The sequence below is a fragment of the Streptopelia decaocto genome, assembly GCF_964273445.1.
Source record: "Streptopelia decaocto genome assembly, chromosome: 6".
NCBI classification, from domain to species: Eukaryota; Metazoa; Chordata; class Aves; order Columbiformes; family Columbidae; genus Streptopelia; species Streptopelia decaocto.
The window spans coordinates 30,239,354-30,263,912 of record NC_138660.1 but is presented as its reverse complement, the minus strand read 5'-3'; the positions used below and the strand labels follow the sequence as shown (position 1 = coordinate 30,263,912).

General features: G+C 39.1%; 1 protein-coding gene across 9 annotated transcripts in view; it reads right to left on the bottom strand.

The window, feature by feature from the left end:
• NBEAL1 (neurobeachin like 1) overlaps nt 1–24,559 on the bottom strand; it is an 84,338-nt gene that overhangs the window by 6,479 nt on the left and 53,300 nt on the right. For 5 of the 9 annotated variants that reach the window (XM_082057118.1, XM_082057117.1, XM_082057120.1 and 2 more), the window contains 24 exons: nt 23,595–23,900; nt 23,348–23,497; nt 22,179–22,336; nt 21,469–21,593; nt 19,782–19,908; nt 19,084–19,232; nt 18,089–18,222; nt 17,194–17,295; nt 16,439–16,534; nt 16,213–16,337; nt 14,839–14,979; nt 14,612–14,742; nt 13,286–13,395; nt 12,593–12,710; nt 11,802–11,899; nt 11,349–11,465; nt 10,760–10,849; nt 9,584–9,693; nt 8,792–8,964; nt 8,252–8,346; nt 6,222–6,338; nt 4,582–4,743; nt 3,338–3,486; nt 2,428–2,657 (listed from right to left, as the gene is read on the bottom strand). In XM_082057118.1, coding sequence (XP_081913244.1) covers nt 2,428–2,657; nt 3,338–3,486; nt 4,582–4,743; nt 6,222–6,338; nt 8,252–8,346; nt 8,792–8,964; nt 9,584–9,693; nt 10,760–10,849; nt 11,349–11,465; nt 11,802–11,899; nt 12,593–12,710; nt 13,286–13,395; nt 14,612–14,742; nt 14,839–14,979; nt 16,213–16,337; nt 16,439–16,534; nt 17,194–17,295; nt 18,089–18,222; nt 19,084–19,232; nt 19,782–19,908; nt 21,469–21,593; nt 22,179–22,336; nt 23,348–23,497; nt 23,595–23,900 — 3,313 coding nt within the window. The remainder of the gene's footprint in view (nt 1–2,427; nt 2,658–3,337; nt 3,487–4,581; nt 4,744–6,221; nt 6,339–8,251; nt 8,347–8,791; nt 8,965–9,583; nt 9,694–10,759; nt 10,850–11,348; nt 11,466–11,801; nt 11,900–12,592; nt 12,711–13,285; nt 13,396–14,611; nt 14,743–14,838; nt 14,980–16,212; nt 16,338–16,438; nt 16,535–17,193; nt 17,296–18,088; nt 18,223–19,083; nt 19,233–19,781; nt 19,909–21,468; nt 21,594–22,178; nt 22,337–23,347; nt 23,498–23,594; nt 23,901–24,559) is intronic. The other 4 variants (XM_082057125.1, XM_082057121.1, XM_082057122.1 and 1 more) reach the window with 3 other exon arrangements.

Genomic DNA, 24,559 nt, shown 5'->3' with positions numbered 1-24,559 from the left:
CTGTTTAAAAGTAATTCAGAGAAACAAAAGGAGGGGGAAGGGATAAGGTGGATAAATTAAAAAGGAATTCAGACACTGATTCTGGTGAAATGCAGACACTACAATGTACTGCATAAACAAAATTAGACCAACAGAAATTATTTGAAAACAAACCAAAAGTTACACATAGGGATGATTCTTGGGACTGACAAAAAACAACAGACAAAACACTGATCAAAGTCTTCTCTGATTTTGAACGGTTAATGGGTTATTACCAAGTAATGCAGACTTATTACTTATCCTATTTCAAATGGCTTAGAAACAGTGTTTCGATTGCTATTTTGATAGGAAGGAAAAGAGGTGAATGTGAAGCAAAAAAGAACCAAAGTAGAAGAAAGGACATTTTATTTTAGAGATTTCAAACAGAAATTGCTAGAAGTGAAAAGGAAAAGATAAGCAAAATGCAAGGCAGTGACAGCAGAATGAAGGAAAGAGAGAAAGGTTATCTCCTGGTGTCAGATTTATACAGTCTTCCAAAGATCCTGGGTGAAGGGCCCAGAGTAAAATTTAAACCAGAAGTAATTCATATGGAGTAAGTATACAGAAGTATAGACAGATAACAAGCAACCAGAGGCCACGTTAAACCCAGCACCTGGTAGGTTTGCAATCTGACAACAATTTGTAAGAAACTGTTTTAATTTCTTTCTTAAATATAAGGCTTAAGATTGGCCAGTAGCGATTAGCCTGGCAGCTAATTAGGTTGTGAAATCCCTCACAGTCCAACAAACAAGGTGCGTGTCTGAAGAGCACAGCTTTGAGAATGGCTCCCAGCACTCGGAACTACAAGTTAAGCTTGCTCAACAATGGTGTCATTGCAGCAGCAGCCGGCTAGAAAAGGCACAGGGATCGGCACGGACGGGTGAGCATCCCCCAGACCGCTGCAGCGTCCCAAACAGCCAAGTCATTGTTAAAAATACAACAACATTTGTTATACTTCGCTTCGTACTGGATACTGTCAATGCAGAAACACTAAAGGCCAATCTTAATACCAAGCAGCATTTCACCATATGGACAATAAAGTTGGTCTCTCCCTTTATCCCAAGGATCAGCATCACCACTAAAAGCCAGAACTACAACACTGTCTTCTGTATAAGGATAAAATTCTAGTAATTAATATATTCCTTCCAAACTACAAATAATTCAAAGAAATACCCCACATACATATACTTTTCAAATATATTGATTGATGGCATTATAGAAAACTAGAAAATCTGGGACATAATATTGTTCCTTTAAAAAAAAAAAAATCTATTCACATAGATATTAAGCTTGCAGATCATCTGAATTATAAACAGATTATCCTGAAAAAGAATTCATATAAGGAATCCAGTCTTTGGAACAACACTTTCTCCATAGTTAGAAAAATAGATGTGATTAACAGCTGAAAGAAAAAAAGCCTTCAGTCTAATGATATACATACATTTCAGCCTACAAAAGATCTTTGCTAAGGAACAGGATGCTGAGAAATGACAGTGACATTAAAACTGTCATTACAAATGTACGTTTAACCCCATCAGAAGCACCTCTCTGTCAATTGTGCAGTAGGACAAAGTACAGCTGCAGGTCAGTGGGAACCTCCCTCCCCATCTGCTGCAAACAAAGTCAGGCTAACATTGTGGGAAGCCTGGTTCAAATATTAAACCATGTATCTCCTACCTAAACACTTTAAACTACCAGCAAATAAAGTCGCTCTGTTTTCACAATTAAAATATAAAATTAAATTAAGACACTTTTCTGGCATTTACTAAAGGTCATGCAAAAGTGGTAATCACATGTTCAAATAAATACACTGCAGCACAATGGAGATTGGGTTATAAAGAGAAGCAGGTTTAAACTAACCCAAGTACTTTGAAAATCATGACAAGAAGTACTTAAAGCAAAATCGTTCTGCACAAGCAAAATTGGGCACAGCTATTTGACAGATGGATGCTCTGTATTTGATATTGCATACGCAGTACCAACAAGTTTATATTCACCATATGGAGCACAGAGCATATTGGAAACCTACACAAGTGATTCTTTGTGCACTGTAATTAGAGACTCTGAACAGAAAGCAGTAATATTTTTTTTCCCCAGTGTCAATCAATGCGTATCAAAAGATCTGACAGAAAGCATGAGAAATAAAGTAGCTTGCTCTCTTTCGCTTCCAATTTTCTTCTGGAAAATTATTTCATCAAGAAGTGGCTGACAACACTATCACGTTCAGAAAAAGTTAGCTACTATGACTTTGCTTATTCAGATACGAGTGATAAAGTTTGCAAGTTAGTCCAGCTGAGCTTCCCATCTGTGATCCCTATAAACCTTTGATTCCTAATGAGAAATTTCAGTAGAGCAGTCTCAAAAGTTATTTTTTTCCCACTGAAAACTGAAACTTGCTCTTAAATTTACCCTGCCATAGAGGAGACCTCTTGCTCAACTGGAAAGCAGATATAAGTGAGCTTCCCACTGTTCGGTAGAAAAAGTTCTTGATGGTGGGTTTTACCTCTGCGGGCTTGCCAACACCGACGATAATCAACTTGCCATCCTCCAAGCCAACAAGGATGTGGCTGTACTCTTTGGTGACAGAAATGCAGTGAATTGGCAGTCGCATGGCTAAGGGGGAGATGCTCAGGCTCAGGCTGCAATGATCAAAAACCACACAGACAAAGCTCATCACGTATTTGTTTGCACATACTGCAAAGAATCACGCTGCAGTTGAAATTGTTGTCTGTGGGATGCACTATAAAACACAGCTTCTCGATATCCAGTTCGCTATTTCAATTATTGTAAACTGCTATGGAATTACCTAGTCATACTCCAGAATGGAGTTCAAATAACAAGAACAGGCATAGATGTGTCAGTAAATTAAGACATTTTCACTGAAGAACAGTAACATTACGCCCACAACTGCCTAAATGACAAAGATCCCTCCCATTCTGAGGAGCAATGGAGCTCTACAGAGTGCAGCAGTAAGGAGAGTTTGAAACTCAGTGCAGAACTACATGAGACGTGACCCTGCAATTGCTGAGCTCCCAGTGACTAATCAGACATGGGAACAATCACAGCTCGCAGATGTCAGACACAGCTCTTCCCAAATTCTGTCAGTTCTAGGTGCATAATTGGGACAAATGCCTGGTATAAACTCCCATTTTTCTTTTTTCCTTATCTTAGTTCCCTCATAGAAGAGTTCTTTCAGGAATACAGAAAAAAGCAATGGTTACCACCTACAGCACCAACCAAAGCCCACATTACACGGCCATTTCTCAATAAATCTTTATATTTGCATCTCGATAATAAACTGCTGATGCTGGTACACTACCTGTAGAGATCCCGTATGGAAAGAAATCCCTGTAAGCTGCCCATCACTATATACTCGCCAGTCACACACATATCTGATACTTCCTCCTTCAGAGTCTCAGAACCCAAATATTTTCCATTGACAGAATAGAGATGTAATGCATTCTTATCCTGAAAAGATCAAAAAGGATCCAGTCAGTTCTCTGTGACATTTAAGATGGTATTATTTGTGTCTTTAGCTCACTAACAGGAGCTAACTTGGGTAATAACCCACAGATAAAACTGATGACAACAGTTTCCTTGTCAAATGATACAGGACTACCGAGCCTATACGCAATGTGTATGTACACCAGGTGCTGTATGGAAATTTTTGAAGTTATTTCTCATCACCTGTTGATGTAACATGGTAACGTCTTACCTATCCATCTAATCAATTCCAAATTTTCTGAAAACATTCACGGATTTAATGGACATGTCCCTATTTTATAAGGGTTTTTATTAAGGAAGAAGAAAGGAAAAGAGCACTCTTACTGTCAGCCCCGCTGCCACCCTCCCTCCCCCAACCCAAACTGAAAAGCAGGAGGAAATAGGTATATTTCCACAGAGCTACATCTAGAAGTACTTTCTGGACAACGCGATGAATTACTGATTGATTAAAGACATAGCTAACATGACCATCTGAAGTTCTTTCAGCCTGACAATACCTTGGTCTCTTCTGTCCCCATCTTCCCATAGCAGCTAGCATGCCTACATCCAATAAACTTGTCTTCAAGAAATTTTCCATGTTCATAACACCTCTACCCTTATTAAAGCAACTACACAGCTACTCAATGGACAGAATAAGCTACACTGTGAACCTTAGAGCTCTCCCTCTAAAACTAAAAAACCTCAGTGTCGTCACTAAGCATCTTACACCCCGAACCTACTGCTCCCCTTGCAAACTTCAGTTTCTCTGCACAGTGGAACTTGTTTCCCCTAGTTTTCAACTTCAAAGCAGCTCTCCCACGAAGATTCATTAGGACATGCTTGGGCATCTTCCTTGCAGGTATTGGGAGATTTTAATTAAACTTACAGGTGCACAGTGTGTCTGTGACTTAACCTTTAATCCAATTTCACTCACACAGACTAGCAAAATAAAAAAAATATGGAAAAAGACACAGGATGCTCAAAAAGTCTTATTACTTTAGAAAATAAGGATAAAGTTAACAACATTTCTGACTAATGTCTTCAGAGAAAGAGAGAGAGGTATTCCATGAACCTAAGTACCTTAAGAGTGGTCTTTCCTTCTATGCTGGTGTGGACAACTATGTGGCCTTCCCAGGACACAGCCAGATTGGGAACAGACAGCAGGAGAGAACTCTCACATGGTGGTCGCAAAGTCCTCACGTACTGACCTTTCCGAATAGTGTGGACAATAACAGTTCCATCCTGCAGTCAAATTTAGGTAAGTGGTTACTCAGCAGGTAAGTTACCGCAACACACAGAAAGAATATTTAAATAGAGAGGGAATATTATGAAAGCACTTAAATCCTTAACTGGAGATCGAGACTCCTGAGCATTAGGAACGCTACACAAAGAAACCTTCCCCTCAAGGCAACGTACTACAGGCACATGAAAAAACAAATGCAAATAGGGCAAGAGGGGAAGGATAGGCAGCAAATCAGCCATTTCATAGGTCACATATATGAGTAAGAATTAAGTGCAGGATAGAGTCAGAGTTCAGCAGCCTGTCAGAGTCATACAGTAAGGTAGAATCCCAGAATGTCAGGGATCAGAAGGGACCTCAAAAGATCATCTAGTTGAATCCCCCCGCCGGAGCAGGAACACTTACATGAGGTTACACAGGAAGGTGTCCAGGTGCGTTTGAATGTCTCCAGAGAAGGAGACTCCACAACTGCCCTAGGAAGCCTGTTCCAGGCTCTGGCATCCTCACTGAGAAGAAGTTTCTTCTCAAATTTAAGTGGAACCCCAGTTCCAGTTTGCACCCATTGCCCCTTGTCCTACCATTTGTTGTCACCAAGAAAAGCCTGGCTCCATCCTCCTGACACTCACCCTTTATAAACAGATAAACTTTGAAGAGATCACCCCTCAGTCTCCTCCAAGCTCCAGAGCCCCAGCTCCCTCAGCCTTTCCTCACACGGGAGATGCTCCACTCCCTTCAGCATCTTTGTTGCCCTGCGCTGGACTCTCTCCAGCAGTTCCCTGTCCTGCTGGAACTGAGGGGCCACAACTGGACACAATATTCCAGGTGTGGTCTCCCCAGGGCAGAGCAGAGGGGCAGGAGAACCTCTCTGACCTACTGACCACCCCCTTCTAACCCACCCCAGGTACCATTGGCCTTCCTGGCCACAAGGGCCCAGTGCTGGCTCACAGTCACCCTGCTGTCCCCAGGACCCCCAGGTCCCTTTCTCCTACACTGCCCTCCAACAGGTCATTCCCCAACTTATACTGGAACCTGGAGTTGTTCCTGCCCAGATGACAGACTCTACACTTGCCCTTTTTATATTTCATTAAATTTTTCCCTGCCCAACTCTCCAGCCTGTCCAGGTCTTGCTGGAACATAAATAAGCTGCACAGAACCTTCAAGGTTAAGGAAGCAGGCATGAAACTATCACAGAATTGTTCCTATGAGAAGCTTAAGATCTCCAAATAAGTGCACACTCGTTAAAGCTCATCTGTGCAGAATAACACAACATGGTAGCTGAGGCCCATGCTGTGCAGAGCAGTTTGAGACAGCCCAGTTTAAGCAGGCAGCAAGGGAGAGGATGCATAGCATCTTGATGTCCAAGGCTGAAGAAAACATCATGAAACAGCCACATTTTTATATTATTCTTCATCAACTTCAAACATGCTGTATGGTTTGAGTAAAGAAAAGGCGAAGAAGGGAAAAGTATGACAATGCTTACCCTGGATCCTGACACTGCCATATCCAGCTCAGTGCTGATGCCAACACTCGAAACTTCATCAGTATGCCCGTAAAGGATCTGTAACGGCTTAGGTGCTAGACCTACAGGCACTCCTCCCTGAGAGTAACAAAAAGTGCAATGACACATTCTCTTGCAGCTGAAGGACAAACAAAAAATAAATTTCTGGTATCTTCACTATCAGTTGTGGGAGATGTATATTTGACATAAACCAAAAGCGAAGGCATAACTCATCTGTTCCAATTCCAATTTTTTGCCTTTTATGTCAGCAGTGCTATTTACTGACATCACAAGAATGAACGAAGGACATGTGAAAGACAGAGTTTTTTAGTTGCCTTGTTTATATCCCTTCAGATGTCCAGGTTACACCACAGTTAGCAATCCTAATAGGAGTTAGGATCCACTCATCTACCCACTTTTTCTTCATCTGTGTATCAGGGCTTGTTCAGTTCTTACAGTTTACGTTGCAATTAAGCACTATGTTCACAGCCATGCTTAAAGAACTTGAAAGTTATTTTCCTTAAAATTACAGCAACTTTGTTCGATCTTCTAAGGAAGAGCTAATATTCTTTCTCAGTGACTACCAGTAGTACAATATACAAAGGAAATACTGTAATAATGTTCATTAAAAACAGTAATTTTCCCACATGACTGCAGGGTGTAAAAAAATCATTTAGTACTTTTGTTCCAATGAGTATCAGCATATACAGACATCCTCAGACCAGTCCTACGGCAAGACCTGTGCTTAGTGAGAGGGTATTAGTAAATAGTTCCAAGAGGACTCTTTATTGTCACTTCTGTGATAGAAATTTGACAGCCAACCAAGGCCAGGGAGCCTGAAGAATGCAGGAATGCAGAACAAGTATCAAAATACAGAGCTGGGAAAAAATGCAGAGCAGACAAGTAGAATGGACGTGACAGCATGCAGTCATTGCTGCCACTCTGTAAAGACCAAGGGAAAATTCTCACAAGAAGAATTTACAACACATACAAGATATTTAGATATACATTAAATAATAATAAAAAAATACATGAGAAGTCTTAAGAAAAAGCAATTCTAAACAAATATCATCTCCAAAGGATGACTTATTTAACTCACACTAAGATAAACTAAAAAATGCTCAACATTTATCCTCACTTGAGACAAAAAAATACTGTTGTGAGCACTAAGGTCTCATCTTTTTGACCAAACACTATTGCTACAAAGTACTTCTTGAAAGAATTCTAAATGTTCCCACCAAAAAGACGGCTTCCACAAAAAGACATCCACAAAAAGACACGCCACTCTACTGGTTTTATGTGCTGACTTCAGTTCAATTATAACAAGGTGATCTGACAAAATGTACTGTCCATAATATGACAGCTCCCCCTGCAGTTAATCCTACTCATGTTACCTGTAATGCAGCAATCAGAAATGAACATTTAAATGCTTAACAATGGAAACGGCCTCACGTTTTGTGTGTGAGTACACACATGCATCACACAACCGCTTTCATTGTGTGAAAGCACAAGACCAATATTAAAGAATTCTGAAATGCCAGCATAAACCCAGGTCACAGACTAGTGTTGGCTTTGCTAACTCCTAGTGTACTCGTTCAACAGTGCAAACAATATGCTAAAATGCAAGTAGTACACAGAACAGCAGCCTAGAAATGTAAAAATCCCCAACTATAAACACTGTTCTAACAAATTTAGGTAGTCTCAAGTACCGTCTCTTTTTTGTTCTTCTATCTGTACAACAGGGAATAATATTTGCCTACCCTGAAAATAATCTATGACATCTTTAAGAGTGCCTCTGAAATACTGTACTTCAGCTGTAAAGTAACTAACGTGTATAGTGAATATTTCAAATACAGAAGACAATGGGAGTAGTAAAATTAGTAAGCTAATCAATTTTAGTGGACTGTCTTCCCTGCCAACCTGAAAGGAAATCAATAAGCCATCACAGCAAGACAGAGGAGCACAAAAAAGCATTCAGAAACTGCTTCTCAGAGTATGCCTAAATAACCTACCTGCTGAACTATTTGCCATATCATGCAGGTAGTGTCTCTGGAGCCTGAAATTAAATGAATTCCACAGTAGTCTATTGCCAAGCAGGTCACAATATCTAGATAAAGGAAAGAAAACACAAGGTTATCATCACATAAATATTTAAAACTGATTTCCCACAGAGTGACAATGTGCATGTAATAGACCAACAACGTATCCTGATTTGCAGTCAGTTCACTGTGATAAGGGCTGATGAGACTATATTAAACAACGAAGTCTTGTACAGGTGTACCAACCTGATTTAATCACCTTTGCTACCTAAAACCAGCAGTCAAGCCTTCTTTTGAAACGACATTAAACCATCACTCCAATGACTAAAAAGTCATGCTGAAGTATTTATGTATAATCATGGTTCAAATGTTCTTCTGTTCTTATGTTTCCATTCCTTTATAACAGCTGGGCTTGTCCACTCGAGTGCACTGGCTACAATTATTTCCAAGAAGACCAAACATCAAGGCACAATAAGTAAAACCTTTCATTTCACGATATAAACGATTACTAACCCAAGTGCCTGATGTGCTGTCCAACCAGCTTGCCTTTCGTAAGAGATGTCACTCTGATGCTGTTGTCCCAGTGTCCTCCACTAAAGAGCAGCTTTGCATCATGGGACACTGCAAACAACTTGGAGGTGATCTCCAGCCCCGGTGCAAAGGGACCACTCACATTGCGTTGGGTTCTGCAGGCAAATGATGAGCAGTTAAGGGTAGCTTTAGTTCAGACCAATGTATTTTGCACTTCCTATATCCTTAAAAATTAACAAGAAATTCCATCTATAGAGGAGGCTATATCTAAAAAAATAATTGGTGAAATTCTGGCACCCTGATATCCAGGGCAATACTCTCACTACCAGCAGCAAGTGGAAGCAAGATTTCACCTTAGATCTTTTCAGTCTTTCATGCAATTTGATCCTGTATGAATAACTCATGTCCCTACTAAGTATTGTTACAATAAAGAAAAAAAAGAATATTCTAAAAACTGAAGAAGCAAACCCACCACATATACCTGCACTATAGCGTAAGGAAGTATGAAGACTGACCATCTCAGATTCAAAGATGAGTATTTATTTTTAAAAGTTAGAAGTACATCTAAGAATGGAGAACCTTGAAGTACTACTTAAATAACTCTTTACTAGAACAGTATTACAGATTAGAGGTAATATTCTTGAACATCAGGAGATGCATTCTTATGTGAAAACTCAGCCAATGAAAACAGTATAACCCACGGACTGTTGAACAATTACTGTGTTTTATTAGTGTAGATGCATTCATCTGCACCTCGCCTCATCACATGCTTACTTGGGATTTGTCACTGTGGTATCTCTGATGAATGTAAAATAGTTGGAGATATTTTTATCATAAGGCAGCCAACCATGAGTTCCAATAACACAGTTCAGACTTGCTGTTACCTAAAAAAGTTTGAAAGGAAAATCTGTGAAACGCAGAGGTATATTTTCTGCTTGCCTTTGATGGCAATGGAGCTTGCACAAAATACAGCATGGCCTATTACACTTCCATCTACAAATCAAAAGAAAAGTCCAGCTGAGGTGAGTTAATGCACATGTGGTACATATTACCAAATTAGAATAGTGTGTGTTCTGGATACATCAGAGAAGTTGAAAGCAGGGAGAGGGAACATGTAGCAAGGAGGTAAAATACAAAACACCCAGAAAGCTGCTGCTTCTCTTATTTGAAATAGCAATCATTAAACGTTAACATATTAACACAGGAAGATGATTTTTTTAAAAAATTGTACTACAGTTCTATTTCTGAGAAATAAGAAAGGAATGTCGAGGATATTTTCATTAGTTATTTAGAAACAATAAAATGAGAATTTTAGACGCGTCCAAATTCTAAATTATATATGCACATACCACACTAAGCCAGGACAGTACATTTGACCTACAAAGTAGGAATATTGGAAAATATTCTTTCCTGCAAAACCAAGGTATTATAGCACAGGGCCCGTATGCAGACCATACATACAGATGTAAATACAAAACCACCCTCCTCTTTTCATCATTTGGCCATCTGCCATAGTGTAAGCACAGAAGTTAATTTCAGCAACAGTGCCAGCCTTTGAAGTATGTATATGTGGCATACAGTATAGTTTAATATATGGGTCAGAAAGTAACGATAAACATAATGGTGCCATGAAAAACTGTCATTTTCAAGCTGGGCTGCACTGCATTAGGGAGTTGATTGCTATTATGGAAGTGGATTGAGTGGGCAACTTACACCACACCTCACAACAACTGACGCTCATGTCTCATCAGTTCTTAAATGCCATTCAACAAATCAGCCTGGTTTCTCTACAGAAGACAAACGTTTAACTTATAGCTGACATTCAGTATGGGTTAAAGGAACACATTTGAACAGGAACAGTTAAGAAGTGTTTCTCTACAAGTTGTATGAAACACACACACCTATTTGACTGTCTGCAGTCTAAGAATAGTATTGACACATGCAACTCACCAAGATCTCTGGGCTTCCCTGAGAAATAAAGGAACGTGCCTGATTCCTGGGGACAACAGCTTTGATGATGGGCACACCATCACTGATTCCCTAAGAGAAAGGACACAGTTTTGGTTTGATTTTATATAAGAGCTAAAGGACAAATCTGGTATCTGTGGAGAGTAAAACCCAAAGGCTCTGGAGTAACGTCAGACATGTAGAGTCCTCTAAGGCACCGGAACACACATATCCAGTTCTATCAGGGATGCTTTGTTGCAGACACCAGAATGAAACCCTGGCTCTGTCCTAAATCAGGGAGTTTAGCTCCCATGTTCAGTGAGTCCTCAGGTGCCACCAGTGATGTTCTTAGTTTTCTTAGCATCTTAAGACTCAAAAAACACCCACACAAGCAGCCAGAAGATACAAATTTAGGGGATTCAACCTCTATGAAACTAATTAAGAAGACAGAGCTCATTTTAGACACATTTGCATTTTAAAACCGTTTTCTTTAAATAAGAAGCATGTTTATTTTCATCTAGGTTGTGACCTTTTGTTTCAAGTACGTCAGAAATTTCAGATCAGATTTTACAAAATTTCAAGTAACATCTACCTCGATGAAGAATGACTTCAGTTCAGTGAGGTGCTGAAAGAGATTCAGAGTGGAGGTGTCACTTTTAGTCAGTCTTTGCACCACCTCTTCTGCTGACAGCCTCTGGGGATGGGGCTCCTAGGAGACAATATTTGAAGGATTATCAGGTTACACAAATTTATTCATTTGTTCAAGTCACATGATACTCAGAAACTTATTGATAATCAATGGGAAAATAGACTCTTGAGCACCTAATTTCCCTTGGTAAAGTATATTAATTTCTTTCGAAAATGGTATGTTAAATTTCCATCAGTGTGACCTTTAGCAGTGGTAATGTAGCAAAGACTTAAAATTCCTAAAATTACACACTGTTCTCTTAGAAACCATCATCTTTTCATTCTTTTTCCAAAGTCCTTTGTTACTCAGTTGGATTTAACCACAAAGGTCTCATTGAGAGGGAACAAAGAGCATTACCTTTAACAGCTGACATGGAGTTTGCCCAAAATTGTTTATCATCCCTTCTAAAGCTTTCCTTTCTTTCTCATCTGTTAAAGCATCCAAATCCACAGCCCCTAGATCACAAACAGAATGATGAAGGGTAGAAAAATGGAAAAAGAACATGATCCAGACAACTTATTGAGAACTGATAATGGTCAACAAATGTTGTGAAACTTAGTTTAATTGCAGTGTTATCACATTTTACTCCAGAAAAGCCTTCAAACAATGCCCTCATGTTAAAGATAATCTGAAAACTCCACTCAGTAAGTGGAATTTTAAGTGTATCTGTAAGTGCAAGAATTGCAGGCTTTTTTCTTATCAAACAAATTTAATATACATCATGCATGCAACACATTGCATATAAAAGCCACTCAAAATTCAGCTTTGGAATTAACAGTCTATCATTTATCTTCAATATTTGTTGTTTTTAACCAACTTGCCTTGTCTCCTAAACCACAAGAAACCTCTTCCCACAAATGCTTTTAAGCAAGCAAGCAACAAAACCCCCCAAGCACTTTAAGAAACAAAATACAAGTGACAGGAACAGCTGCCCTTTGAAAAGCCACCTTTATTAAAATTTCAGGTTTGCAACTTCTGAATCAGATATTCTGGTGGTTTGATGATAAACTGCGAGTTATGCTTCATCTATAATTCTGTTGCCTTACCATAGGCTACTATATGGCATGCTCACAAATCAAGTGTTTTCTGTCTAATACTGAAAATCCCCAAGTCTGATGACAATGACAAGAGAGCATACTGCTTTGTACCTTCATAAGTACAATAATAGAAGACATTGAGTGCCTCCACTGCAGCTGGTCCCCTCTGCTTGTAGCCAAAAATCAGATCTATCCATTCATGAAGATGAGCAGAAACATACTCAGATTCCTAGAACAGAAAAATACTCTTGTAAGAATAAGAACTGCTGCTTTCTTGAAATATTTATTATTTTCTGTGAAAGAGATTTAATTCCAAAAGATATTTAATTCCAAAACTAGGTATACACCAATATATAGGGCAGAAGTCTAAGAATATCCATGTACGTTAAGGGTAGTAACCGCCAGTAAGAGGGAATATTAATCCAGCACAGCAGCACATCTAGACTATTGAAATGCAAATATGCAATGGAAGGTAAGCTGCTAGCTCTCTAGAACCATAAAGCATAATCTTTAAAAAGCAAGGGAAGCCTTATCACCTAAACTCACCTAATTCTGCATTCTATGTCTTAGGGCAGCAAACTCCCACATGATTCGTATCTTCAAGCTCTTCCCTTCTTTTTTTTTTTGAGCATTTTATGGACATACATAGCGCTTTTAACTGAAAGTTCTAATGGTACTTGTAATGTCAAATGCAACCACCACCCTAGTTCAAATGTAGCCTCAGTAGTTCACACTTAAGCCACAGTGACGATGTGTAGGTGTACCTGCTTTATCATTATTTCACACATATAAACCCCATCTTACCAGAGCCTTCCTGTGTTTATAAATGAAGTCTTCTGGGGAGTGAGCCCATTTGGGGAGAACAACATCATTTACCACCTCTTTGGATATTTGAAGCTGACCTAAGTTAAAACCTAGTGAAGAATTTGGAGAATTTTAAGAGTTACTACAAAATATTTCAAGTATCTTGATACCTCAATAAAAATTGAAAAGCATTACTATCTCAATACAAGGGAAGGATATTGAACAATTCTTAATGTATATTTCCAGCAACGCTACCACCAAGGGCAAGTTCTTCCTGAATGTTTAAAAAGTTAAATAATGCAGGATAACAATTGTCCGAAGTACCTAAATTATTCCAAAGCTGAAGTCCCAACCTTAAAAGTAGCATTAATCATTTACACAGCTACCTGTGAACAGATTGGCATTTGTTTTCTTTGAGCAGGACTAAGAGTCCAAAGCATTTCAATGAGGTTATTCATAAGAATGAAGTTACTTTCAGGTTTAAATGGTTGTAGTATCAAGGCTTCAAGAAGCCTTAAATCCCACCAGGTTTCACTAGAACGACTCTAAATACTTAAATCACTTTTGAAAGTGTGACCTGGATGTTTCCAATTTTTATAACTTAGAACTTTTGTAGATTGTAGCTAGCAGAATAAATTAGCAGCAACACACATACAAATCCATTTTTAAATTGTGTAATAAGTAGAAAACCCATTCACTATGCAATAAATGTGAATTAAAAACTGGCTAGGAGTCTCACATCAGAATGCAGGATGCTGTCTTTGCAATCAGCATTATGAGTCATTTTTTTTTACTTGTTATGGGCACCGAAACCTTACAAGGCTCTAAAATCAGGTGATTTAACATTACATTGAAAGGTAACTGTAGCAAGCAGAAAATACGTTGGTTGCCTAGAGCAAATAAAAGATCTCACATGTTTGAAGATGTCCAAACTCTATCATCCAATGAACCCAGTAAAAAGAATACTAATTAGCCTATATTAAAATTTGCTAATTATTTAATCAGTATTAACTGCTGTAATTTTTTTTCTTTTTCAAACATCCAAATGATCATCTCTGGTATTTTACATTAGGTAAACAACAGTATTTTTAGCCATCCTTAAGTCCCTAGTCTGAATTTATCAACAACATTGAGGCTGTTGCTTAACACAACTGATGTCTTCATTAAACAATCTGAAGCCAGCATGATAATTAAAGTAATTTCTACAAGCACACTATAAAGTTTACATAGGAAGTGTTCCACAGCATTCACAAATGGTTGTAACAATTCTTCTCTGAAGAACACTACAACAGCTTTCTATGAGAATATTTGGCGTAGTCAGTTTACCATTTTGATTCTCCAGGAACTCTGGAAAGTAGAAGAACTCTGGGATAAGTTCCTTGACATCATTGGGGTTGTCCATGAGCGCCTGCCATGTAGCAGGAATAGAGTGGAACTGCCTGTCAGCACAGTCAAACCTGCAGATCAGAAATCCCAGGTTAGGCTTGGTTCATTCCCTCAGTAAACTGGTAATGAAGAAAAATGAGGGTGCTGCTCATTTGCTCACAGTATACCTGCCACTTTGAAGCTGGATATGAAGTGTTGTGAAAGGTTCTACTCGAATGAGGTAATGCATGACACCAGCAGCATTTGAGTAGTGTGTCCCATAGTGAAATTTGTCAATCATACCCAGGGGATCCTCGAAATTCTCATATCTAAAACAAAATATTTATAAATGCAACTGAGCACTACAGTTGATTGACATGTGGATTATACTTATAGGAGGCAAGGATTCAAAAGAAATGATCACAGCATTCTATAAGAGAAAAATACATTGTGTTTTGTTAAACATGAGGACTTCAATTCTGACTTCGAAAGTCCCTAAGAAAAGACTTCTGAAAGACAGAAATGTACACCAGATGAAGCCTTTGCATACCTGTTCTTATACTCTTCCCTAGGCATTTGCTATCAGCTGTCAGAAACTGCATCAAGGGCAAGACAGGACTGATTTAGTATGACTTAATACAACAGACAACCCCCCCTACATCACTAAGCTGTACAGATATTATTGAAGGGACTTGTCACAGTTTCTTGCAAGATTTAAGAAAAAAAATAGAAGATAAAAAGATTGTGTGTGTGACTGTGTCGAGATGCAGAAAAGAGATTTAATTGACACTTTTCTACAGGCAACCTCACTGTACATTGCCCCGCCACCATCTGGCTGATATATTGCTCAGTGGCACAAGGCTGGTAAGAGAAATTGGTTCTCCAGCAGTACGACTAACTACAATTTCAATACAGTCAAGGGCAGAGCCTAATCATTCAAAGAGTATTCTCCACGTTCCAAGTTTTCTGAAGAAAGCTGGTTTTGGAAGCTGTCTGACGGGTGCAATGTGGTATGACGGACGGCACACTCACTCCCCACACTAGCAAAAAAAGAAGGATTGCTACACAGATGTGTGGGTGTAAGTAAGTACTTGTCATTCCTACCTACAGAGGAGTTGCTGGAAGTCACTGAGTTATATTTTATTTCAAAGATAATAATCTATGCTTGAAAAAAAGAGCAGGAAGCACAGACTCTGGTTCAATGTTACCTCTCAGCACAGGCAGCTCAACTCACAGTATGATTTTGCATTCCTTATCTTGAAGCAGACATGGGACATAGTATTCTCTCTGCAAGCTGCTGGGTCTTTAAGTGTTTCTCCAGCCTTTTAGTGTTTTTATCTCCACATCTCAGAAACAATTGAAAATTTGTCCTTTCAGTGCCATCTAAGCTAACTAATCTGAATACAGTAGGAACAACAAATCACAACCTTTGCAAATGCACCTGTGATGTTATAAAACTAGTTTTTAAAACTTTCACTGTCACAACTTTATTTTTGAAATATGTTATTAGCCTGAAGGCTCAGAAAACATAGAGAAATAGAACAGAGTGTTCTGGTACATACTTCTCTTTCACAGCCTTGGCATTCTTTTCATTTACCACCCCTATGGGTTTGGACAGATCTCTAAAGACTGCAGGATTGTTCAGGTCCAGTTCTTCTGAAGTATAATCTCGTAAAATCCAAGGGAACTATAAAAGAGTCAAAGATAAAATTGAGATTAAAAATCCATCTTTCAAAATAGAAAAAATACATCTGGCAAAACCCCCAAAAAATATTCTTTTTTAATTACCACAGGATATTGAGCAAGGTCATTGTAAGTTCGTCCTGCCATTGTGTTCAGCTGAATAAGGTAGTCAAAGTTGGATATTTCTCTATTCACCCATTTCTGAAAAACAGAAAAAGATACAATGGAAGTCACTACATGAAAGATACCACCATTGCAAATTACATGTTGTGGCAGTGTTTATCTGCCAGAGGACAGCACTGGCAAGTGAAAGACACACAACTGCAAGAATGGTATGAAGAGATGGAAATTAAAAACACATCTACTACATTTAAAAATGTATCCATATTTAGGGTAATACAGACACTTTGACATTTTCCTTTTATACCAATGTTACTAATTCCCTTAAGATCATATTTCCTGCTTAATCTTCATAAGTTTCATTGAAAGCCCCATCATGAAAAGGTAGCAGGGAAAATTATTCATGCATGTAGTGAAAAAAGTTCCAAAATGAGTACTCAGTATCATGGACTGAAAATAGAAGCAGGTCTGCTACATGTTTTCTACTCTTGTGGAACCCTTGTCACAATCTCATCAACAAGAGGCTGCTCCATCCGTTTACCTCACTGACTGTACACAACGGAACACAGTGATTCTAAGAATATGCATGTGAAAGTTCAGGGGCGAGACCGAAGGTACAGAAATTGCCAGTCGCCATCTAAACACTGGGGAAAAAAAGCCAAATCAGTAGTCCAGGATGTTCCAGGACTCCTTCAGGAAGCAGAGGAATGCTTCAGACCCTTTGTGCTGAAGTCTCATACCTGCATCAGACCTGAAGCTTTAAAAAGTTCCTGCGGAGATCTTGTCCCAGAAATATTTGGAGAACGCAGTGACAATATTCGACTATATACTTTGTTGCGTACCTGTTAGAAAGCAGCATGAATAAAACAATTATTCTAGAGACTGAAGCTGACAAGTAAACAACTTCTCTGCTACTTAAAACATGAAATAAACGGAATACAATTATGCTTTAAACGCTTCTATCTCTTGCTGCATAAAACATTTGGACATGGATGGACATGACATCCTTCAATTACAGGATACAAAGGCAAGAAATAACATGAAGCAGATTTTTTTACTTTTGTGTAGATGCTACACAGAAAAAAAAATCACTGTTGCCACAAGTCTTCTAGGAAATACTGCTGCCGTTCAAATAAAATTATACCAGTGTTTTTCCTACAAAATTATTGCAAAGGTTTATTTGCTAAAAACGAACAAACAAAACCCACAAACCCAACTCTCCACAACATTTTATCGGAGCTATTCATAGACTGACTGTGGCAGAATGCAAGCCCCTTCTCTCCCCCTCCCTCCTTTGATATGGAAGGAGTAGACACATCTCCCTCTCTCTCTGCTGCTTGAGGCCAACAACTTCTTTTGTTTGACCCCAGAGCCCGCTGGCCAATGTCATTAAGAGAAGGGAGCGCCAAGGCGCCAGGGAGCCGCTGGGCGCCCGCAGCCAGTGTGGGGGATGTTTGGAAGCTTCAGGGGCACCCACAGCCAGGGTGGGGGTGCAGAGAAGCTTCTGGAATGCCCACAGTCAGATATGATCAGGCTATAAAAAACGAGATTCTTGTCAAGGCTCCGCCCCTTGCACACGACCTCTTGGAGTTAAGAGCTGAACCACTGCCACCGGGAGCCACTGCCACTGCCTACCTCCTTATTGAAGTTGAGGAAATAGTTGGTTTGGTCGGTCAGGAAGATCTCCAATGCTGACCTCCTCAGGTTGTACCGACGCAAATGGATCTCTCGAATTTGAGAAAGGTGCCATTTGAAATCAAAACCTACTCCTAGGAAGACAATTTTGATTGTTGACTGGGCTTATATCAAAAACTTTTCATTTAGACATAATGCAGTATCATTTCCAATCACCCCAGAGTTATTCCTAGAAAAGCTCAATTTTATGTGCGGCTTGATTAACCATCTTACTAGGAAAATGTAACTTCAGCTATTGTTCTACTGAAAGAAAGAGGCAGCAGGGAATATCTGATGGAGTGTATAATTGTTTTTGCTTTCTGATCAAAGTCACTTCATTAATGTATTCTGTTGATAAAAAATATGAACCAACCCCCTTCAGTCTCTTAAACAGGCTTGAATAGAGGCTTTTATGTTTAGAATTCCCAAAAGGTCAACTACTTGATATACTGGTTTTGAAAATTTTACCAGTATTTGTCAAACATTTCAGTCCACTGTTTTCATACTCAACTATGTATATTCTATTAAAGTTCACTGAATTAGTATACATGATTGATGTTCACATACTACTACCTTTTAATCATCACTTACTACCACTTTTTGATCAATGTAAAAGTGAAACATTTGTCAGGGAGAACATGGAGGTGCCATTTAAGCAAAAATTTAGAGGTAATGACATTTTGTAGCCAAACTTAATTTTTTTTAATAGGTTAATTTTTTAAAGAAATACTCAGAATGGTGAATCCATTTAGCAGCTCAGCAAGTACAATTCCAGATCCTTGATTCTGAAGGGATCAGCCAGCTACTGATCAAGTACAACATTAATTTCAGTACTGATGCACAACTTGTCTCTTCACAATTAGTTTGACACTCAGTCTCAAAAAAAATCCAACTCAGCCTACTGAAAGCAGAATGCTGAACTGCACTGAACAGAAAGAGACACTGATCACACTCACCTTCCTCTTTTTCAATGCTGCTGTCAAAGAAATAGATGTGCTGGGTAGTGATCTCCAGCCTGCCAGGTATCACATCAATTACTGTAATGAGTTCACAGTCTTCAGACAATATCAGCTTTTCTTTCTGACTTTGCTCATCCTTCTCATCCCTATAAAAATACCACTAAGTGTTAGGAAGATTACACAGTTGCTTGGGTACTTGGTAAGAGTACAGTTCAGAAAATAATTACATTTGAATGGCATTAAAAGTACAACATAAATGACTATACGAAGGTACTTCCATCAGCAGTCTTGCATGTTTCAGACTAGACTACAAAACACCATTTCATAGCAGCACTTTTCAGGCTTGATATTTCAGTCTCAGGCACAATGGACTTGACCTCCCCTGAAGTACAAAAACATGAGGCTGCATTTCCCTTTCTTATTTAATTGCTGGGTGCTTAAATTATCTGGCCCAGAGCAGAGCTAAGTCCTGGTTCATGTGACTAAAGTTACCTTCACAAATATTTGAAGTAATGGTTACCCAGAAGTCTGCAGACGTGACACACCAAAAACAAGCGTTTAATTACCTTTATGGTACAAGAAAATACATGAGGATCATTCAGAGAAGCGCCACTTCTCTGCTGGACTTCAACAGCACAGACACACATAGATGCATGCACAACATCACATGCCCAGTCCTATTCTGCTGTACTTACAAATTGGAACTGGCTGCAGTGTCTTCTTCTGGTAGTTCAAGAACATCATCTTCCAAGTCACTCACTTTCACCTGCTTCACCACCTCCAGCAGCAGAGAGTCACTAGAAGGCTGTGTCTGGTGCACACCTGTCAGAAACAGATACTGCAGCTCACAAAATGTTTGCTACAACACTTTGGGAAAGCTGAACTCCTGAGTGTATCTTCTGCTGTCAAATCACAGAATCCCAGAATGTCAGGGATCAGAAGGGACCTCAAAAGCTCATCCAGTGCAATCCCCCCATGGAGCAGGAACACCCAGATGAGGTTACACAGGAAGGTGTCCAGGCAGGTTGGAATGTCTGCAAAGAAGGAGACTCCGCAACCTCCCTGGGCAGCCTGGGCCAGGCTCTGTCACCCTCACTGAGAAGAAGTTTCTTCTCAAATTTAAGTGGAACCTTTTGTGTTCCAGTTTGAACCCATTACCCCTTGTCCTATCACTGGTTGTCACCGAGAAGAGCCTGGCTCCATCCTCCTGACACTCACCCTTTATATATCTGTAAACATTAATAAGGTCACCCCTTGGTCTCCTCTTATCCAGCTCCAGAGCCCCAGCTCCCTCAGCCTTTCCTCACACGGGAGATGCTCCACTCCCTTCAGCATCTTGGTGGCTGCGCTGGACTCTCTCCAGCAGTTCCCTGTCCTGCTGGAACTGAGGGGCCACAACTGGACACAAGATTCCAGGTGTGGTCTCCCCAGGGCAGAGCAGAGGGGCAGGAGAACCTCTCTGACCTACTGACCACCCCCTTCTAACCCACCCCAGGTACCATTGACTTCCTGGCCACAAGGGCCCAGTGCTGGCTCATGGTGATCCTGCTGTCCACCAGGACCCCCAGGTCCCTTTCCCCTACGCTGCTCTCTAATAGGTCATTCCCCAACTTATACTGGAACCTGGGGATGTTCCTACCCAGATGTTGGTTTTAACTGAGTGAAAAATAACCAGACTTCTTAGATACTTTTTGGAGAAGCAGAACACTAAAGATACTCCCTGAACTACATGACATACATGTCAAATCGTAACAGTGCAACAGGAAGACACAAACACATTAGAAAACTGAATTTTGATGTGGACATTTCCAACAAAATATTTTGCAGTGTTCTGTCAAACATGGTTAAAGTGTGCAGATTTCATGGAAATACACTGCATTTATTTTTTGCTTACTTGGGTTTAAAAGAGTTATTTTTTTGGTTCGAGTCTTGACATCCAACACACCTAACTTAAATAACAGTTTGCACCCCTAACTCTGCTGTTTGGCATATTTCTGAAACAAAGTGCTTCATATCTACACATTTTAACTATAAGCTCTAAAAGGTTGTAAAGAAATAGTGCCTGCATACTCTGATCTCATTGTGTCCTTTTCTTGAAACAATCTTAAAGCTGTGTGACTGTTTATTTTAAACCAAAGGCTTTCTTTAACTTTTTGGCACGAAAACTCACATTTGAATAAACAAGGGGAAATTAATTCTACTCAGTAGGAAGATGGTGTTTCAGGTGAAAGTACCACTCTTATGTCATATATTTTACTATAGAGAAAATAAATACAAAGAGTATTTAAATACAATTCTTAAATACAAAGAGTAAAGTGTGTATCTTTCTTCAGTAAAGACTGAAGAATCCCAAGTAAAATAGCAAATATAATCCAACTTTACCTAAATTATCTCTCAGGTCACTAGCATCCTGATGAGAGTTGAAGTTGTAATTCTGCACCAGTTTTAGTTTCATACGTGAAAAATTTTCCACATTTGAAAGTTTCCAGTGAATAGGACGCTGTTCCCTTGGAAAACAAGAATATCCATAAAAACAGCTAAAAGAAGGTAAAGACCTATGTGAATTCATTACAAAACAGTACATATTTAGAAAAATACTGGTCATCCACTTGTACACTGTAAAACAGAAAAGCAATAAACTGCATTTTAATTTTATATTTCATCTTGCAGGTCTGATCAACCTAAAGTACTTTGCAAACAGTATTTATTTTCTACTATTATTATTTTAAACTGAAACCAACTTAACGCATGAAAACTCAAAGTCTTTATTAACAAGTCTGTTATCTCTTTTCCAACAGAACCACCTATCTGTAGGATGTCTCAAAAAGTTTTTGCAATCACTTCACTGATAACTAATTTTTTTGGTCACTTGGCAAGAGTACCCAGAAAACTACCTCAGCACTATGCTTCAAACTTTGCATTTTGGTAACTAAATGCAGGACACGTTATAAAAGATGCACTGAACGTTAACTTTACATCTCAAGAATTGTTATTGGAGTCAATCTGCCAAGGTTCACATGAAACAGTTAAATTAGTCATGTGAGCAAACTCCTTCTAAGTATCAAATACAGTTTGATTTAAAAACTTCTTACATCTCAGCCCAAGGGCCACGTTCAGAGAGGAGGTAGAGCTGGGCTGCTCTCCACTGTCTCAGAGTAGCTGTGTGTTGACCGTGAAGTTGCTTTAACATACTATTGTAGCGCAGATTTTCCTGTCGAGCTTTTCTGCTGAACGGTTCCACAAAATGCTCCTGAAAGACCATTAAAACCAGATCTAGCACTGAAATAACTCTGACCTTTGAAAACACAGTTTTGTGGCTTGCAAGAATTCTCACAAATTAAGAAGGAACAACAAAGCCTAAGCGGTAAACATGTCTGAAAATTTAAGGTAATGCTTACAAGGAAAATTTTAAGAAGCTTAGTGCTGGAAGAAATGGCACCAAACTTTGACTTTAAGATGTGAAGAAAGTATTATCAATTCTGAATCCATATGAAAAGAATTCTTCGTCATCAGAAAAGTGGTCAGTATGGTAATCCTATTGTCATAGGTAGGATTTTTCTTTAAACTCCTGTTCTAGAATGTGACTCATATTCTATCCTTCCTTTAGCTACTTGAATAAAAGAGGACTTACTATAAGGATACTTATTAAGTAGACAAAGAGAAAACAAGAGAAATGTAACTTAGTTATATTTGCTGTAATTACTGGTTAATTCTACTGCTTAAACTGAGTCAGTTGAGAAACAGTTTTTCCAAAAGTTTAATGTTAAATAAGAGCTGTTCATTATTTTAAACACTTTCATTGTATTGAAATAGGGTAAACAACAACCACCACCAAAACCAACAAAAAAACAAACAAAAATGAAACAAAACGAAACCAAACAAAAAACCCACACAAAACAAAACATACACACACACCACACACGCTGACTCATCTCATAATGGATAAGAGATTTTAATAATTCAAACCAAAGTAAAAGAACATGCAGCTTATATCTGAGCATAATTCCAGGTTGCTGCACTATGAGAAAGGCCTCATGTTCTTAAATAATTCTGCTTACAGATGAGACTCTTAAATAGAAAGAACATAATTAAAAAGCATATCCTACAAGTGTATCAAGTCACATTGCCCATAAAATCTTAAAATAATCAACCTGCCTGCAATCACTTGAATTGGAGCATCCTGGAATTCAGTTTCTCCATCTTTTAGAAGGCAACTCCCAAGATAGTTCTAAGAGAAACTTGCACTCACTCAAAACCTTACCTGAAATTTAAGCTTACTTTCTCCTCTCTCCCGGTCTCGCTTGTGCATGTTCACCATAAATGCTTCATAACAATCCCTCCAATAAAGTGTCATCTGCTCGTGATCATGTCTGAATGAATTCTCTTCATACTGCTTCATATTTGGAATAATCTGGTTCCAGCAAAACAAAAAGCACAATGTGATTTCTGAATGAGTTTCTCTGCTTTCATGGCTAAAAAGAGAGGATGGAAAATAATCTACTACTTACATATTTGCCAATATACACTTGCCACTCAGCAGAGCTGCAGTATTCTTGAAAATCCTCAAAGAAAGATGGGCTGCCGTTGGTAGGAGGCAATGAAGGGAGATGCAGGTTCATGAAAAGAAGTTCATAAATCTTGGATACCAATGTCCGAACAAGGGGAATCAAAAATGAGTAAGTTTCTGTCTTCTTTTCAATTGATCTACTCAAGATGCCTTCCAGCTTCCCCAGGATGTAGCACGCTTCGGGTTGGCTCTCAACTACTTTGGTCTGAAGAAGTGTGTTTAGTTTGGCTGCTGCCATAGCACAGACCTACACAAAAAAACAACAAAAAATGAATGCAATACTCAAAATAGTGATTTCGAGCACAGGAATATGTACATATTCTGGCTGCATCCTGGGAAGCCTAAGGCACACATCCATCAAATATGGACACTGACCACTTATCCATCCTGTAACAGACCGAACCTGAGTCCACTGCAACCACAAACAGCTGCATTAAGACAATCCCAAACATAAACAGGCCTGGCTTTTCTGAAGGGCTCATTCCAGGCACAGCCCTGCTAACTTTGCTCCAAATGTTGATTTGGCAGAACAGTCCAGGTTCACGTGCACTTAAAATACATAAACCCCAAACTACAAATAGATGTATTTTATGGTAGAAACAAAAAGTCACAATCAGAATCACTATCTTACTGCCACTAGTAGTGCCTACATAGCCCCAGCTTCCAACGGCTTGGCCTCTACCTCGTTCTCATGCTCGGAAGGTGCGCATTGACAAGATTGCGGGGTAAATTTGCAAATGGTAAGAATTAAGACAAACATCTTCCCTGTACAAGGAGGAAGGACTGCCATCAGACTCACTAGATGTCAGCTAAAGCCTTCTTATTAGCTGCATTTTCCTGAAAAGCCAGATACATATTTTGGTAGACATAGCAACGGTATGCAAGGTCACTGATAAGGATGGATGC